The sequence below is a fragment of the Dreissena polymorpha genome, chromosome 15 (assembly GCF_020536995.1).
Source record: "Dreissena polymorpha isolate Duluth1 chromosome 15, UMN_Dpol_1.0, whole genome shotgun sequence".
Classification (NCBI taxonomy): Eukaryota; Metazoa; Mollusca; class Bivalvia; order Myida; family Dreissenidae; genus Dreissena; species Dreissena polymorpha.
Genome location: NC_068369.1, coordinates 53,497,435 through 53,515,056, shown reverse-complemented (window position 1 = coordinate 53,515,056; position 17,622 = coordinate 53,497,435). Strand labels below are relative to the sequence as shown.

At 36.3% G+C, this 17,622-nt stretch overlaps 1 protein-coding gene across 1 annotated transcript in view; it reads left to right on the top strand.

The window, feature by feature from the left end:
- LOC127859755 (dual 3',5'-cyclic-AMP and -GMP phosphodiesterase 11A-like) overlaps positions 1-17,622 on the top strand; it is a 72,990-nt gene extending 55,368 nt beyond the window's left edge. The window contains exons 6-20 of the mRNA XM_052397264.1: positions 590-676; positions 1,200-1,314; positions 2,179-2,254; positions 2,501-2,568; positions 3,287-3,379; positions 6,076-6,126; positions 7,920-8,066; positions 8,530-8,637; positions 10,428-10,537; positions 11,745-11,835; positions 12,410-12,510; positions 13,944-14,085; positions 14,419-14,493; positions 16,342-16,425; positions 17,098-17,622. Of these exons, the coding sequence (XP_052253224.1) occupies positions 590-676; positions 1,200-1,314; positions 2,179-2,254; positions 2,501-2,568; positions 3,287-3,379; positions 6,076-6,126; positions 7,920-8,066; positions 8,530-8,637; positions 10,428-10,537; positions 11,745-11,835; positions 12,410-12,510; positions 13,944-14,085; positions 14,419-14,493; positions 16,342-16,425; positions 17,098-17,211 (1,462 nt within the window). The 3' untranslated portion in view covers positions 17,212-17,622. The remainder of the gene's footprint in view (positions 1-589; positions 677-1,199; positions 1,315-2,178; positions 2,255-2,500; positions 2,569-3,286; positions 3,380-6,075; positions 6,127-7,919; positions 8,067-8,529; positions 8,638-10,427; positions 10,538-11,744; positions 11,836-12,409; positions 12,511-13,943; positions 14,086-14,418; positions 14,494-16,341; positions 16,426-17,097) is intronic.

Here is a 17,622-nt window from a genome sequence, read left to right as displayed (position 1 = left end):
CTTTTGACCAGGTCTTAAACACTAAATATATGTTAGAACCAACCGAAGTATTGAAGGTAGTTAGGAATGTACGCTTTCTGTGTAAAACAGGCATTTGGCTCAACGCATATCAATGATATATAATATATATTAAGAAAATAACTAGGATATATTTGTAATAATATATTGATATTCTATTCATTTTCCATATATCTAAAAACAAAGATTACATTTTCTTTTGAAGATTGTTGCTGTTGATGAATAAACGATCACTTTTGTGTTTCTATGCTAATTTAACGTTCATAAACAAGTATAAAATTAGTTTTCTGGTTTGCAAATAATGCACGATATGGGAACATTAACGTTTTATTGACGTGTTGCTAAGGTTGTGTTTCACATAATGCAAGCGGTATTTGTAATAGCATAATTCGTTTTTGAGTGTATTAAGAAACGGTTATATATTACATTGGAAAAGATTGTATTTCTTGACTGTTTCTATTTGTATTAATGACGTTAGCTAAAAAGTTCAATATATCTGAACATTTGCAGTTGAACACATTTTCTTGCTTACAATTCGAGTTTCATCGGGTCGTTTCTTTCCTTGACTTAGAAGACGCCAGCAGTTTTCTCGAGCCAAGCTAGAAGCAGGTTGTGCAAGGTTTCGATCAAATAGCGCACCTTGCTGTACATTTCCATGGTAAGTGATAGTACTTAGCGGGATTGTTTAGGTCAATGTGAGTTGTTCAAGGTTAAAGTTTACTTATAACGTCCTTTTTATATGTGTTTATATAGCGCTTTCTTAATTTACTTATACATTTCAAAGACAATAAGTTTACATACCCGTACATGCAATACCTTGAATATTGCCTGCATGATGTTAATAATTTGTAATTAAGATATATAATAAATCTTAACTAGTTATTACAGTATTCGTTAATGTTTATTCTTTTAATCATAAAGTGAAATCAATTTAATTAAAATTGCAAATTAGTAATAGATGATCTTTTATATTATTCATTTGACCAAATCAATGTGTATTATACATTATCCCAATAGATAAATGGCGAATGCTTCTGTTTTTCCGAACATAAACCACATGCAAAATGCAAATAACATAATAACACATTTATGCTTGATATTTCGTAAGGAATAGAAGATATTTTGTTTCATGTCAATTAGACAAAGTTTTTCTTTAAACATTCCATAACTTTTGTTTTAAGCCTAGACCCAACCACCGATCTCCGTGTTGGCAACAAACTCGCTGAACTGGTTCTTAGAACAGAAGAAACTATCAACATAGCGGATGCATATTCCGATCCGCGATTTGACAAAGAGGTGCGTAAAAGTAGATTGGTCACATTAAACGATTTTTTTTCTAATTAGTTAACTTGATATATTTATTTATCTTTCATAGTATATAATCTGAAATTAGTAATTTACTATGCTAAACAGGTTCTGCTAAGTCATTTAGGTGCGAGGAAAGTTTTTAACCAAGTTTTGATTTGAACTTATTAAGTCACCATATTATAAACATTATGCTCTTTAAAGGGGCCTTTTCACAGATTTTGGCATTTTTTTAACTTATTCATTAAATGCTTTCTATTGATAAATGTAAACATTGGATCGTAAAAGCTCCAGTAAAAAATCAAGAAAAAAATTAAAAAAAGGAAAAGAACATTGCCCGGAGCAGGTTTCGAACCAGTGACCCCTGGAGTCCTGCCAGAGTCCTGAAGTAAAAACGCTTTAGCCTACTGAGCTATTCCGCCGAGTACACATTCTTGAAGTATTTTATACCTCATATAAGCAATCTTCGTAGTTTCACAAAATTTAACGACAAAAACAGAACTCTCCAAATTATTCAATCGTTTCGCGTTGCAACGCTTTATAATTTTTAGGTTTTAAAATCGTCAAAAGATGCATATAATGGCTTTATTAGAGCATGGTTAATGTTCAGTATTACTGTTTCCTCACAAATATCATAACTAAAACGAAAACTTACGAATCTGAAACAATTTTTTTCAATTTTGTCAATTTACCAAAGCGTGAAAAGATCCCTTTAAAATGCACAGCAGTCATTCGAATTCGTTTTTTGAACTGATCGTTATATAAGTTCAATATTAACCGACATATATTTCACTTAAATAGATTTAAAATAATTTGTGAAGTAAACACTTTTACTAGACCAACTACGTATTTCAGAGAGATGTTCTTAGTGGCTTCCACACGCGCTCAATTCTATGCAAGCCTATAAGAAACCGATACGGGCAGATTATTGGTAAGTTCTGAAGAATTACAAATGCCACAGAGTCTCATTAACCTTTTGGGCAGTTGTGTAAAACTGCATACCGCACGTAACGGTAATACTCGCTTTAATCGTAATAATACTCGGCAATTTCCTTAGTTGAACTCTAGCCGGAAACGCGATATCCTCTTTCTTACTCAATATAAATAGCATATCCCATTTTTCATTTTTATTGGCGTGATTCAGTAATAACTTGCAATGTACGATCACGTGTTTCAGGAGTGGCAGAAATTATCAATCGTATAGATGGACTTCCTTTTGACGAACATGACGAACAGCTGTTTGAGGTAACAAATGAATTAATTATCTTGTATCTCGTGAATAGGAAAACAACTAGAGATTGTTAATAATGGACTTTTTCGATTTTGCTAAGAATTTTTAAAGAAATAGTATTGGTTATTATATAAAAGATATGGATTTATAAAAGTGGCAACATATTTTATGAAAAGTGTGTTTCTTTTACATGTTTAAGAACAAATAAATTTGATTTTATAAAAGATAACGACATACTTTTACAATGTCATATACAGTTGCCATAGCACAAGTATAATCTTATTTCGAGCTGCTATTTTTCGTATTTTTCCTGATCACGCCGGTCTTGAAATGTTGGGCATAATTGTAAGAATTGATATCCTGATAAATAATGTGTACATTCAACAAATTATGTAAAGGCCATGGTATTACTTGAATTCCATGTAAGTAAACACGCCTTTAAAGAAAATATGTTTAAAAGTATCTTGACTTAAAATCATAACAGAAAAATCACTTGTTTGTGTAAATACACTTTGCATGATTCAATAAAAATAAAAGTCCTGAAATATTATGAAGTAACGAAATATATTTTTTTCGTGCACTGTTTTTCACGGCATTTGACCAAGACAAATACAAAATAGGACAAAACATATAAAATTACATAAAACATTAAGTTTATTTTAACAAGATCATTACGATTAATCTAGCCATTACTGTTGATGGATCGATAGCGATTTATGTTGTTGTTTACAGGCATTCACTATTTTCTGTGGACTCGGCATCAACAATGCTCAGCTGTACGAAGAAGTAGCTCTTTCCTCGGCGAGGCAAACTGTCGCTCTCGAGGTAGGTACTTGGCGAGGCAAACTGTCGCTCTCGAGGTAGGTACTTGGCGAGGCAAACTGTCGCTCTCGAGGTAGGTACTTGGCGAGGCAAACTGTCGCTCTCGAGGTAGGTACAGTAGCTCTTTCCTCGGCGAGGCAAACTGTCGCTCTCGAGGTAGGTACAGTAGCTCTTTCCTCGGCGAGGCAAACTGTCGCTCTCGAGGTAGGTACAGTAGCTCTTTCCTCGGCGAGGCAAACTGTCGCTCTCGAGGTAGGTACAGTAGCTCTTCCCTCGGCGAGGCAAACTGTCGCTCTCGAGGTAGGTACAGTAGCTCTTTCCTCGGCGAGGCAAACTGTCGCTCTCGAGGTAGGTACAGTAGCTCTTTCCTCGGCGAGGCAAACTGTCGCTCTCGAGGTAGGTACAGTAGCTCTTTCCTCGGCGAGGCAAACTGTCGCTCTCGAGGTAGGTACAGTAGCTCTTTCCTCGGCGAGGCAAACTGTCGCTCTCGAGGTAGGTACAGTAGCTCTTTCCTCGGCGAGGCAAACTGTCGCTCTCGAGGTAGGTACAGTAGCTCTTTCCTCGGCGAGGCAAACTGTCGCTCTCGAGGTAGGTACAGTAGCTCTTTCCTCGGCGAGGCAAACTGTCGCTCTCGAGGTAGGTACAGTAGCTCTTTCCTCGGCGAGGCAAACTGTCGCTCTCGAGGTAGGTACAGTAGCTCTTTCCTCGGCGAGGCAAACTGTCGCTCTCGAGGTAGGTACAGTAGCTCTTTCCTCGGCGAGGCAAACTGTCGCTCTCGAGGTAGGTACAGTAGCTCTTTCCTCGGCGAGGCAAACTGTCGCTCTCGAGGTAGGTACAGTAGCTCTTTCCTCGGCGAGGCAAACTGTCGCTCTCGAGGTAGGTACAGTAGCTCTTTCCTCGGCGAGGCAAACTGTCGCTCTCGAGGTAGGTACAGTAGCTCTTTCCTCGGCGAGGCAAACTGTCGCTCTCGAGGTAGGTACAGTAGCTCTTTCCTCGGCGAGGCAAACTGTCGCTCTCGAGGTAGGTACAGTAGCTCTTTCCTCGGCGAGGCAAACTGTCGCTCTCGAGGTAGGTACAGTAGCTCTTTCCTCGGCGAGGCAAACTGTCGCTCTCGAGGTAGGTACAGTAGCTCTTTCCTCGGCGAGGCAAACTGTCGCTCTCGAGGTAGGTACAGTAGCTCTTTCCTCGGCGAGGCAAACTGTCGCTCTCGAGGTAAGTACAGTAGCTCTTTCCTCGGCGAGGCAAACTGTCGCTCTCGAGGTAGGTACAGTAGCTCTTTCCTCGGCGAGGCAAACTGTCGCTCTCGAGGTAGGTACAGTAGCTCTTTCCTCGGCGAGGCAAACTGTCGCTCTCGAGGTAGGTACAGTAGCTCTTTCCTCGGCGAGGCAAACTGTCGCTCTCGAGGTAGGTACAGTAGCTCTTTCCTCGGCGAGGCAAACTGTCGCTCTCGAGGTAGGTACAGTAGCTCTTTCCTCGGCGAGGCAAACTGTCGCTCTCGAGGTAGGTACAGTAGCTCTTTCCTCGGCGAGGCAAACTGTCGCTCTCGAGGTAGGTACAGTAGCTCTTTCCTCGGCGAGGCAAACTGTCGCTCTCGAGGTAGGTACAGTAGCTCTTTCCTCGGCGAGGCAAACTGTCGCTCTCGAGGTAGGTACAGTAGCTCTTTCCTCGGCGAGGCAAACTGTCGCTCTCGAGGTAGGTACAGTAGCTCTTTCCTCGGCGAGGCAAACTGTCGCTCTCGAGGTAGGTACAGTAGCTCTTTCCTCGGCGAGGCAAACTGTCGCTCTCGAGGTAGGTACAGTAGCTCTTTCCTCGGCGAGGCAAACTGTCGCTCTCGAGGTAGGTACAGTAGCTCTTTCCTCGGCGAGGCAAACTGTCGCTCTCGAGGTAGGTACAGTAGCTCTTTCCTCGGCGAGGCAAACTGTCGCTCTCGAGGTAGGTACAGTAGCTCTTTCCTCGGCGAGGCAAACTGTCGCTCTCGAGGTAGGTACACTCAAGTCTGTTCATGATCTAATAGTCATCATGAACATGTTGATTAACAACTTTAATGCTATCATTCTTATTTTAATTTAATAAAAGTTTGGAAACACTGTTATATCGACTGCTTTCTATGTTTCGTACGGTTGATAAAAAAAAAGACAATTCAGAATTTAGTCAGTATTGGGACACACGTGTCACTGTTGTAAAACAGAACCCAATGGGGATCGATTCAATGGTTTCTAACTTGACGAGAAATGCATAATATAAATATTTAAGCTAATACAGAGATGCATTTACAGTTTGCTTTTTTATTTTATTCCAAGATCTAATGATTAAATAGGAAAATATATGTTTATTATATAGTTATTTTTAAAAAGATTGAAACATTGTACCTATATAAAAACTTAGTCTAATTTTTTAACTCTGTCAAAGCTTAATAAAACAGCGCTACTGCAAGTACTATTTAAACTCATTGTTGATGGTGAATTCACTATGTTTTGCTAAAAGTGCTCTATGTGCGATGCATTAAGGCATCTTAGAGGATTTTAATTTATCAGAGAAAGCATTTTTTCATATTCCGATAAGTAAACGTGTGTTTGTAAGTTTGATCTTACGAACTTAATATTTGATAATCTCCTATTGAAAATCGAATACGTTACTTAATGCATGATATTGTATTCGTTAAAATGATAAACTCAAATCTAAGTTTTTGTATTTGGTAGGTGTTGTCATACCATGCTGGCGTGGAGACGGATGAGGCTGACAAATTCAAGGTTATTAGTTAGTATATATTGAGATTTTGACATATCCTACATATCTTATATAAGATTTAGATTTGTGAAGCTACTTTCAACCTTTTATTTTGATTTATTATAACCCAGTTACGAAATTGAAAGTTAAAAGGGACGTGGATGTACGTTTGTCCGTCTGTCTGTCTGTCTATCTGTCTGTCTGTCTGTCTGTCTGTCTGTCTGTCTGTCTGTCTGTCTGTCTGTCTGTCTGTCTGTCTGTCTGTCTGTCTGTCTGTCTGTCTGTCTGCCAGTCTGTCTGTCTGTCTGTCTGTCTGTCTGTCTGTCTGTCTGTCTGTCTGTCTGTCTGTCTGTCTGTCTGTCTGTCTGTCTGTCTGTCTGTCTGTCTGTCTGTCTGTCTGTCTGTCTGTCTGTCTGTCTGTCTGTCTGTCTGTCTGTCCTGTCTGTCTGTCTGTCTGTCTGTCTGTCTGTCTGTCTGTCTGTCTGTCTGTCTGTCTGTCTGTCTGTCTGTCTGTCTGTCTGTCTGTCTGTCTGTCTGTCTGTCTGTCTGTCTGTCTGTCTGTCTGTCTGTCTGTCTGTCTGTCTGTCTGTCTGTCTGTCTGTCTGTCTGTCTGTCTGTCTGTCTGTCTGTCTGTCTGTCTGTCTGTCTGTCTGTCTGTCTGTCTGTCTGTCTGTCTGTCTGTCTGTCTGTCTGTCTGTCTGTCTGTCTGTCTGTCTGTCTGTCTGTCTGTCTGTCTGTCTGTCTGTCTGTCTGTCTGTCTGTCTGTCTGTCTGTCTGTCTGTCTGTCTGTCTGTCTGTCTGTCTGTCTGTCTGTCTGTCTGTCTGTCTGTCTGTCTGTCTGTCTGTCTGTCTGTCTGTCTGTCTGTCTGTCTGTCTGTCTGTCTGTCTGTCTGTCTGTCTGTCTGTCTGTCTGTCTGTCTGTCTGTCTGTCTGTCTGTCTGTCTGTCTGTCTGTCTGTCTGTCTGTCTGTCTGTCTGTCTGTTCAAAGGCCTTTTGCAACGTTCACTATTCAAACGTGCAACCATTGTTAAAATACTAGGAAGTTGTCATGTGCGATATATGTTGTCCTTCGTTAGAAATAATACACGATATGCCCCTTTTGATAAGTATTTCTATAACATCAATATTTTAACTGTAAATTTTATTATATGGCAATGTGCATCGATGGAACAACAACATCCAGATGAGTTAAATTTCGTATATTACAATGTATATAGTTACCCTGTAACTAGTTTTATCAAAACATCACCATGCGGTCATAACTTGCAACACCCAGGGCGTCAAATTATTGACATTGAAGTATAAAACAAAATAATTATATACATGCCTTTTAAACATCAAGTTTCAAAGGTTTAAAACGTGTCTGTACGTTGTATTGTGGATCCATACAACCTGTTTTTAAACTATTTGTCCTTGAGTCAAATTGGCCTCGCCCCAGGGTCCACTTTGTCAGTGTTACACCTTGGCAAATTTAACTACAGGGCGTCAGGAGATATTGGTACTCCACTTTGAAAGGTTATTGTTTAGGCTTGCTATTATAAAAACGCGTTAGTTATGAGAATAATAATTTTTTTAATATTAAACCGACAATTGTATTCTTATTGATGCTCAACGAAAGTATTTTCTTAATTACATGTGTCAAGCTTGAAGCAAAGTTGCGCTGAACACAATGAACATGAAAGTGTTTCCATATTTTGCTAATTTCAACTATTCAAGAGCGATTTGCACTTTCACAACCTTTAGAAAGAATACATGTTTTAGAAATAATTAAGATGATGCAATCTCTTGAAAATCTTTTTGTTGCTATTTTTTACAGCAACATCACGTTCCACCCGCCCCTGAGTGGCGACTGAATGAGCTTAATTTCAACGATTTTTCCCTCTCAAATGACGAAATGGTACTTGCCGGAATACGAATATTCACAGATCTGGGGCTAATGAAGACATGCAGAATTGAATATGACGTAAGTCTGCCGAGAAAAAGAGATAACGTAACACACCAGTGTTGTGTTTCAGGTAGTAAGTGTTTAAGTCACACAGCATGCGCATTAATGAGAAGGACAGACACTACAACCAAAACAAAATAAACGAGAACAAATAATACAGAAGTTAAGCGAGCATATTTAAACACTTACTAGTTTGAATATGTAATATAAATGAACGTATTTCTTTGATTGCTTTCAGTGAATTATCACAATTAGCCTAATTTCATTTTAACAGTCTTCTTTTTGTGTTATGGAGTATAGGTTTATTGCAAATAAAATGAACCCAATATTATTTCATTTATATAAAAGACCGTTTACATACAATAACTGACTTGACCTTAATGTTTTCGAATTGCATTGTTAAAAAAAAACACCATTTAACAGACGTAGAGAAACTCGACAATTCCGTATTTCAATGTAAAGTTACCTCTCTATTTTGCAGACATTGTGCAGATTCCTTCTGACAGTTAGGAAGAACTACAGAAATGTCGCCTACCACAACTGGAGACATGCCTTCAACGTATGCCAGCTAATGTTCGCAACTATGCAAGTAAGTTGTGTTTTGGGCGTTCGCAACTATGCAAGTAAGTAGTGTTTGAGGCGTTCGCATCTATGCAAGCAAGTTGAGTTTGATGCGTTCGTAACTATGTGAGTAAGTTGTGCTTGAAGCGTTCGCAACTATTCAAGTACGTTGTGTTTGAGGCGTTCGCAACTATGCGAGTAAGTTGTGTTTGAAGCGTTCGCAACTGTGTAAGTAAGTTGTGTTTGAGGCGTTCCCAACTATAAGAGTACCTTGTGCTTGAAGCATTCGCAACTATGCAAGTGAGATGTGTTTAAGGTATTAGAACTATGTAAGTAAGTTGTATTTGAGGCATGAGCAACAATGCAAGTAAGTTGTTTTCGGCTTAGCAACTATGCAAGTAAGTCGTGTTCGAGGCATTAGCAACTATGCAAGTAAGTTGTATTTGAGGCATTAGCAACTTTTCAAGTAAGTTGTATTTGAGACATTTGCAACTATGCAAGTAAGTTTTTTAGGCGTTAGCAACTATGCAAGTAAGTCGTATTTGAGGCGTTTGCAATTATATACAAAAGTTGTGTTCGAGGCAAAAGCAACAATGCAAGTAAGTTGTGTTCGAGGCATTATCAACTATTCAGGTAAGTTGTGTTTGAGGCATTAGCAACTATTCAAGTAAGTTGTGTTTAAGGCATAAGCAACTATTTAAGTAAATTGTGTTTGAGGCGTTCGCAACTATGCAAGTAAATTGTGTTTGAGGCGTTCGCAACTATGCAAGTAAGTTGTGTTTGAGTCATTAGCAACTTCAAGTAAGTTGTGTTTGAGGCATTAGCAACTATTCAAATAAGTTGTGTTTGAGGAATTAGCAACTATGCAAGTAACTCGTATTTAAGGCGTTTGCAATTATGCACGAAAGTTGTGTTCGAGGCATTAGCAACAATGCAATTAAGCTGTGTTTGAAGCATAAGTAACTATACAAGTAAGTTGTTTGAGGCATAAGCAACATGCAAGAAAGTTGTGTTTGAGGCGCCATCTATGGACTTAAGTATGTGTCTATGAAGCTATGCACATTACGGTAGCAACTCTTATTCATGACTACGCACGTTAGAGTGAATTTAATTGTTCAACGTTTGAAACAAAAGCATTCAATATGATATATGTACAATTTCTTAGAATATAAAGTATGGCTTAAAGTCATTTATAAAATCGTGTTGAAGTCAACACACAACTGGTACTGATAAATCATTCATTTGCGATCAAATAACTAACATACGTGTAATACTTGAATGCTCATGCATGCACCATAACTGACCATTTCCATGTTACTCCATCAAGAAAAATCAATTATAATGTGTTTCGTGCAAGTGTTTCACGAGTGAAATTCAATTATAACTTTATTTTAGTCGTTTGCTCCTTTATCTAGTCGAGCCATTTCTATCACATGTACATATATATTCTACATATTAATCGTAGTTATAGTTTTATATATTACTATTTATCTATAATTTAAGTACCACGTCAGTTTCATACATTCAAGGTTAATATAATTATCAATAAGTCTAAATGAAAAATTATTATGCGAATCCTGATTAGATATATATTTTCTACAATAATTTATTTAATGCGTTTTATTCTTTTTTTAAAGACAAGTATTTGTGCAAATGAATTTCGATTCATTATTTTCATGACGGTAAACAGTTTGATGATGTACCTAATGGAGCAATTGCATGGCTTGGCGCAATTTCACGTCAACGGCATCTGCCGCCGTAGCGGTCGTTGTTAAACATACTGCTTGTTTATGATATTCATCCTTATATCTTTAACAGAAATGCAACCTCCGCCATCTGTTAACCCGCATAGAATGCCTGTCGATGATTGTAGGCTGTATATGCCACGACCTTGACCACCGAGGAACCAACAATGCCTTCCAACAAAAGTGAGTTAACATAAGCAACTTCAATAACGGTTCTACTAAATTGTAAGTCCAAAAACTAACGTCCAATAAGAGAGAATTCGCAAGATTCGGTATCTATAGGTTTCATATTTAATATAAATGCAAACGAAATAGCTTTCAAACTAAATTTAGTTTTTTACGACATTGTCACTAAAGGTTACATTGAGATATTTATATATATACATCAATGCCTTTAACTTAAGTGGGTTAACATTGTTCAGTGTCAATTAAGCTCCGTTTATGAATATACGCATTAACATCGAAGCTTTTCAACCAAAGTTCGTAAAATGAGTGAAGGGAAACCAGTTTCATCTTCAGCAGATGAACATTTTATCAAAATATTTTCTCACAATTATAACAACATTAAACGTTGTTAACTCATATGTCGAATCAAAATAATGCATCTTAAATAACCTGCATTTATGATTAAATATATGTTATAAAGGAGGTGTTCTCGATGAAACAGTATTGCAAAATTTTATTAACTATTGTGCATTTTTCATCATTATCCAAAGTTTTAGTCACTTTCTAAATTACCAAATCTATACTTCAAATGTGTTTACATGATTTTGTGTCCTAAATATAATTTTATAGAATATTGAATTAACACAAAAAAAGTTTGCAAGTCGGAATTAAAAACATTTATTTATTTTTTTAGTTTAGAGATGAACTTTTCCTTAGGACAAAATTTCTCACTTAATCGAACAGGACGCTTAATTACGTATGAAGAACCATTGAACCTGATAATAATATAACTAACGAATGCCCATTTACGAATATTGAAATGTTACTGTTCACGCCCATAGTCAACAAAAATCAATTAGGTCGTCGAAGATCAAAGCAAACTGCCTTTGAATAAAGTGTTCACTTTCTGATAAGCAAAACATAGGACATATAGAATATCAATTTGTCTTGTAAGTACTTTTACATGTTAATTTATACTTTCATAAAACATGTCAGCCCAAATATTAGATACAAGGCTACACGGACATTATGTTATGTTTTTCCTTTTTTCTGGTGTGTGGGTTTCACAAATTAATTTAATGCATCGACAATAGTTAATACTGTGACACTGTCGTCAAGTGTAATGGGTTTCATATGCCTGTTTCATTATTTATTACGTAAATGATATTGCAATAAGTTTTTCGACACTGCCTACAAGGCATTATTTAACTGATGTCATTTTCAGAACCAGCTCAGCTCTTGCACAACTTTACGGCACCCGTGCGACACTGGAGCATCATCACTTCAACCATGCGATCATGATATTGAACAGCGAGGTGTGTGCACTGTAGTCTGATTGATGTCTTTGTTATAGCGTGCGTCGTATGCTTATTGATCTCTATTAAAATTCTATATCTATTGTATAATGTGATTGTCTCATCGTCAGAGTCACTTCGTTAAGAATTGGTGTACTCTGAGGATTAATAAAACTTCGAGAACAGTTTGATGTTTTGCTATGAGAATATTACTACATTCATCAAGTCGACATTTTCAATTTCAAATAATGCATTCCATGCCCTTAGGTCATGAGTTTGTAAATTGAATTTCGAAAGCATCTTTATTTACGACCACTCTTCGTTTCGAGAAAGATGTTTAGAAGATTAAAGGACAATCGGTCGTCTGCCATGTAACTGGTTATCCCAGAAGACTTTAAATATTCCTTAAATAGTCTGAACTGGTCATCCGCTTATAAGATATCTTATTTAAATTATTTATAACACGATTAAAGACACAAATGAGAATGCTTAAGTTTAAGGCCAATGCTTAAATTTTAGTTCACTATCTGCTGCGTACAATATAGGTATTTTATCATGTCATTATCTAATTCGACGAATTTGGTGTTATTGGCAGGGTAACAACATCTTTTCCAACTTCTCTTCCGAGGAGTACATCAACGTTATCAACCTACTGAAGCACGCTATCCTCGCCACGGATCTCTCCCTGCATATACAGTACGATTAATAAGAACCACTTACACGTAAAATAAAAGAATCTTTCACGTCTATAAGTATTATTTTGCAAGTAAAATAGGATAAGATTGCACGTCGAATGTAACTATCTTACGAACTCTTTTCGCGTAGTAGGACAATTTTGTAGATAGAATATCAACACGTTGAACGTAGATTAGGAAATCTTGCGTTGAGAATGGGACAAGATTAGAAAATCTTGCGATGAGAATGGGACAAGATTAAAAAATCTCGCGATGAGAATGGGACAAGATTAGAAAATCTCGCGATGGGAATGGGACAAGATTAGAAAATCTCGCGATGAGAATGGGACAAGATTAGAAAATCTCGCGATGAGAATGGAACAAGATTAGAAAATCTCGCGATGAGAATGGGACAAGATTAGAAAATCTCGCGATGAGAATGGGACAAGATTAGAAAATCTCGCGATGAGAATGGGACAATCTTTCGTTTGGAAAAGGAATATCATGCACAAGGACTGGGAAATAGTGAACGCACAATAGTAACGTCTTACTTTTTGAATAAGATTATCTTGATTATAGAATAGGAAAACCTTGCATATTTGATAAGAACATCTTATATGTAGAATATGAACATCTTGAATGAATAATATTGTCATTTTGCATGTAGAACTGGAGAATGTTTATAATAGAGTGTTAACATTGTGTGTGTGTGTGGAAAAGGAATAATCGAGCGTTGACTAGTAACATTTTGGACGTAGCCTTGAAATATTATGGATTATAAAATAGAAACATCATGCATTTAAATATAATTATACTACATGTAAGATTAAGAACTTTCTGTATGTACATTATGAACATATTTTCGGATTAAAATAAGAACATCGATCACGTCCACTTTTACATTTTGCTCGCGGTAAAAAGAACATCTTGCAGGTAGAATTGGAACATGTTAACTGTAGACTATGAATTGGAATATCCTGCTCTTGGAATAGGACTTTTTATTTCTATTAAAACATATATAAATTAATAAATAATTAATAAACATCCACAAGCCTTTTATGAAAGGCAAGTGTACAATTGCAGTACAAATAGGAAAACATATTCAACATAACTCTATTTAAGAAACGGTGTAGTATAAACGACGTAGAATAGCTACCGTACTTATATATATATAAGTATATACATATATATGAATTGGTATTACGAAGAATGGGCAATGGTCATTTTACATATTCACCTACCACGGCTCGATACTTGTGCGCTTATATTTGTAAGCAGAATAGGAAGTAAACTCAATGTGTATAGAAACAAGTAGTTGTTTCATAATTTTGTTGCAAGTACGCAAAAAATGGTTTTCAATAGTGTGTAAATGCAGGTTACACGGGACATTATTTTCAATATTTTGTATATTACGGAGAACGAAAGGCGTGGTTCAACATATTTAGTTTAATACAGGGTTCGCAAGACGTGGTTTGCTATGGTAGACGAGGGCCGCATAGACTGGGACGACAAGGGTCTCAAGGAGATCTTCAGAAGCATCCTCATGACCACCTGCGACATCGGGGCCATCACCAAGCCATGGGAGGTCTCCAGAAAAGTATCATCTCTTATAAATATCATTCGAAAATACTGTACACTTATTATAAATGTTGAATCTCTGTTTTGTATTTATATTTTATTAGATTCCATATACATTTATTATATTAACTTAAGGTTTGATGATTGAATAGCTTTTGCAATCTTCTATGTAATTATACTGATGTTATGACATTTATATTGATAACTAAAACGCATTTATACTCTCAGTAATATAGAGCTTGTATTTAATTTTTGAAGCCATGCTTTACACGATGACAACATTTGTTTCGTATTTTGATATATTTGATTTTGATCTTTTACAAACGCACATGTACCTACACAATTTTTACAGGTAGCAGATTTGGTAATGGCCGAATTCTTTGATCAGGGAGATAAAGAAAGGTCTGAATTAAAAATAACTCCACAAGTAAGTAACACAATAATAACCGTCCAACAGTATTCGAAATTATTGTTGAATGGTGAAAAATTATTATATTTGTCGTATTCCATATTGTATTTAAATTTGCTTTTAAGCATATCTGTATGTTGCTACATATTCCATTCTGTTATACATTACAAATTAATTGCACATGGAGTCGTTTCTGTTAATATGACACAAAAACGCTTATACAAACGCCATTTTGTAGAAACACTGGTTTCTTTGATACAATAAACGAGTACGGGATTTGTCATATTCACAACATGTCAAATAATCCTTTAAAGGTACCGTCAGCGACAAAAAAGGAAAAGTTCTAAAATACCGTAATTTTTACAATAATGAGTTTATATTTATAAAAATATCATGACCGGTATATTACATTACTTGAAAAAAAATCGTATTTTCAGTAGATTCGGTAATAAAATTTCGCGATGTGAACTCGAAAGTACATCGCAAAAATATGTGACATAACGATATTCACACAATAAATAACGCAAGCAGATTGATCATTTTGTATATATAATATATATATACAATTCACTACGCATGCACAATTCGCATTCCTGGGTTCACCACATGACGATTGTGATCAATCTACTTGCGTCATTTAAAGTTAAGTGGAAGTTACCTGGTACCGGTCCCCAGTAAAATTGTATTACCGAAATATGACAACTAAACAACTTTTTCAAGTAATGTAATATACCAGTCGTGATATTTTAACCAATATAAACTAATAATTGTTAAAAAAAACGGTATTTTACTACTTTTGTTTTCTTCATCGTCGTGGTTGACGGTACCTTTAAACATCTGTGCAAGACCAGTTTGACAATTCTATGTGAGGGATTTCTATATGTTACACGTGGGTTTCCCATGTATATCGCCTTGGAGATGGATTTCTATATGTAACACATGGGTTTCCCATGTATATCGCCTTGGAGATGGATTTATTTATGTTACACATGGGTTTCCCGTGTATATCGCCTTGGAGATGGATTTCGATATGTTACACATGGGTTTCCCATGTATATCGCCTTGGAGATGGATTTCTATATGTTACACATGGGTTTCCCATGTATATCGCCTTGGAGATGGATTTCTATATGTTACACATGGGTTTCCCATGTATATCGCCTTGGAGATGGATTTCTATATGTTACACATGGGTTTCCCATGTATATCGCCTTGGAGATGGATTTCTATATGTTACACATGGGTTTCCCATGTATATCGCCTTGGAGATGGATATCTATATGTTACACATGGGTTTCCCATGTATATCGCCTTGGAGATGGATTTCTATTTGTTACACATGGGTTTCCCATGTGTATCGCCTTGGAGATGGATTTCTATATGTTACACATGGGTTTCCCATGTATATCACCGTGGAGATGGATTTCTATATGTTACACATGGGTTTCCCATGTATATCGCCTTGGAGTTTTGTATCTGCCATATTATTGAACCTTTACTTCATGCGGACCATGGCAGATAGGTTTTCAAAACAAACTGCAAGTTTAATATTTTTATTTTAAATAATTGATTATATTGCTTAAAAGTCTTGTTGTTTAATGGTCATAGAGTAACCAGTGTTAATATTTAGAGTCAATTAAGAACGAATTAATAAGTTTGGTGTGAGAAAGCTTGAACGCTCACTAATATTGAACACATCATATGTCAACTGCTAAAAGACAGTATAAAATGTACAACAATGGTTAAGTTACCTTTTAACCTGTTCACATTAAAGCTAGATTTGACGGATTACAATTTACCATGAAATAATCAATAATCAAGCAGAGATTATATATGTATAATATATATGGTTCTCTTTTATTTCAGGCTCATATGGATAGAGAAAAGCAAGACCAGTTACCGTCTCTTCAGCTTGCATGGATAGACGGAATATGTCGGCCATTGTTCTTGGTTAGTGTTTTTTGATATTGCATCACTGACCTGACAGTTTGCCAGAAAATATATGTTTCGTGTTTTTTTCTCATAGCGTAACTAAGTCGAAATATATATTTGAATGAAGAACGAATGTCTGGCAGCATCGGACAAAATGCATTTCCCTTAGTATGTATGATGTATGTCGATTTTGATAATGGAATGAATAGCTTATGCCATAAATTTTGTCTGCGGTATCTATATATATTTTTGTTCATATTAATAAATTACTCTATTGTTTTGTGGTTTTTAATGATATATATTTATCTGATATTAGACGTGTATATTTGTTTTCTCTTGACTGCATATGTACTCCCTGTTGCACGCGCTTATATAAGATGTATTTAAATGGTAGAATTGAACTTACTTTTTTTCGAGATTAAGTTTGATTTCAACGAAACTAACTGCTAATATAAATTGAATATAAACAATATTGCAGTATTTATGAAGCATATGAATACGAGTGTAAAAAAGAAGTTCTGGATGTTTTATGGTTTAATGTTTTTCAAACATGTACATGCATCAGTTGAACTCTCTCTATTTACCGCCGCTTTGATTTACGTTGTGGTTGCAAGGGGCGTTATTAATGCGTATAATGCGTAAAATAGAGTGATACGACTGTTCATGGTTTCATATTGTCATGTTTTTCAGAGCTTAATAAAGTTTGATCCTTCATTCCAACCTATGTTAGATGGGGTCCTTAGCAACCGAGCGGAATGGGAGTATTTGGATACAGAACGACTCGCCAAGGAGGCCAGAGAATGACTCGTATGACATGAACTTCCAATCTCTCGCATCGTCTTGTAAGCCCGAAAAAAGATTCATTGCGTGATTAATTACAAAAATTTTCATCGCAAAGAAATTTATTGATAAAAGTAAAGTCACTCGCATCGTCAAGAAATTTTGGAATCCAGTGCATTAAATGACATGATTCTTAAGAATGGAAACAATATAGTCCTTTATTATTGTAAAGCCATTGATCTTATCGAAAAAGGAATTTTGAAATAAACGATATGTTCATCCAAAGTTACCCAAAAAAACGTACGTTTGAATTGTTTTCTTTTACAATGAACATTAAGTTACGCAAACTTTTTTATCGAGTGTTTTTACATAAAAGTTGTCACACATTGTTATATACTGCAATTATTTTACGGAGTGCTTCGACTGATATTAAAA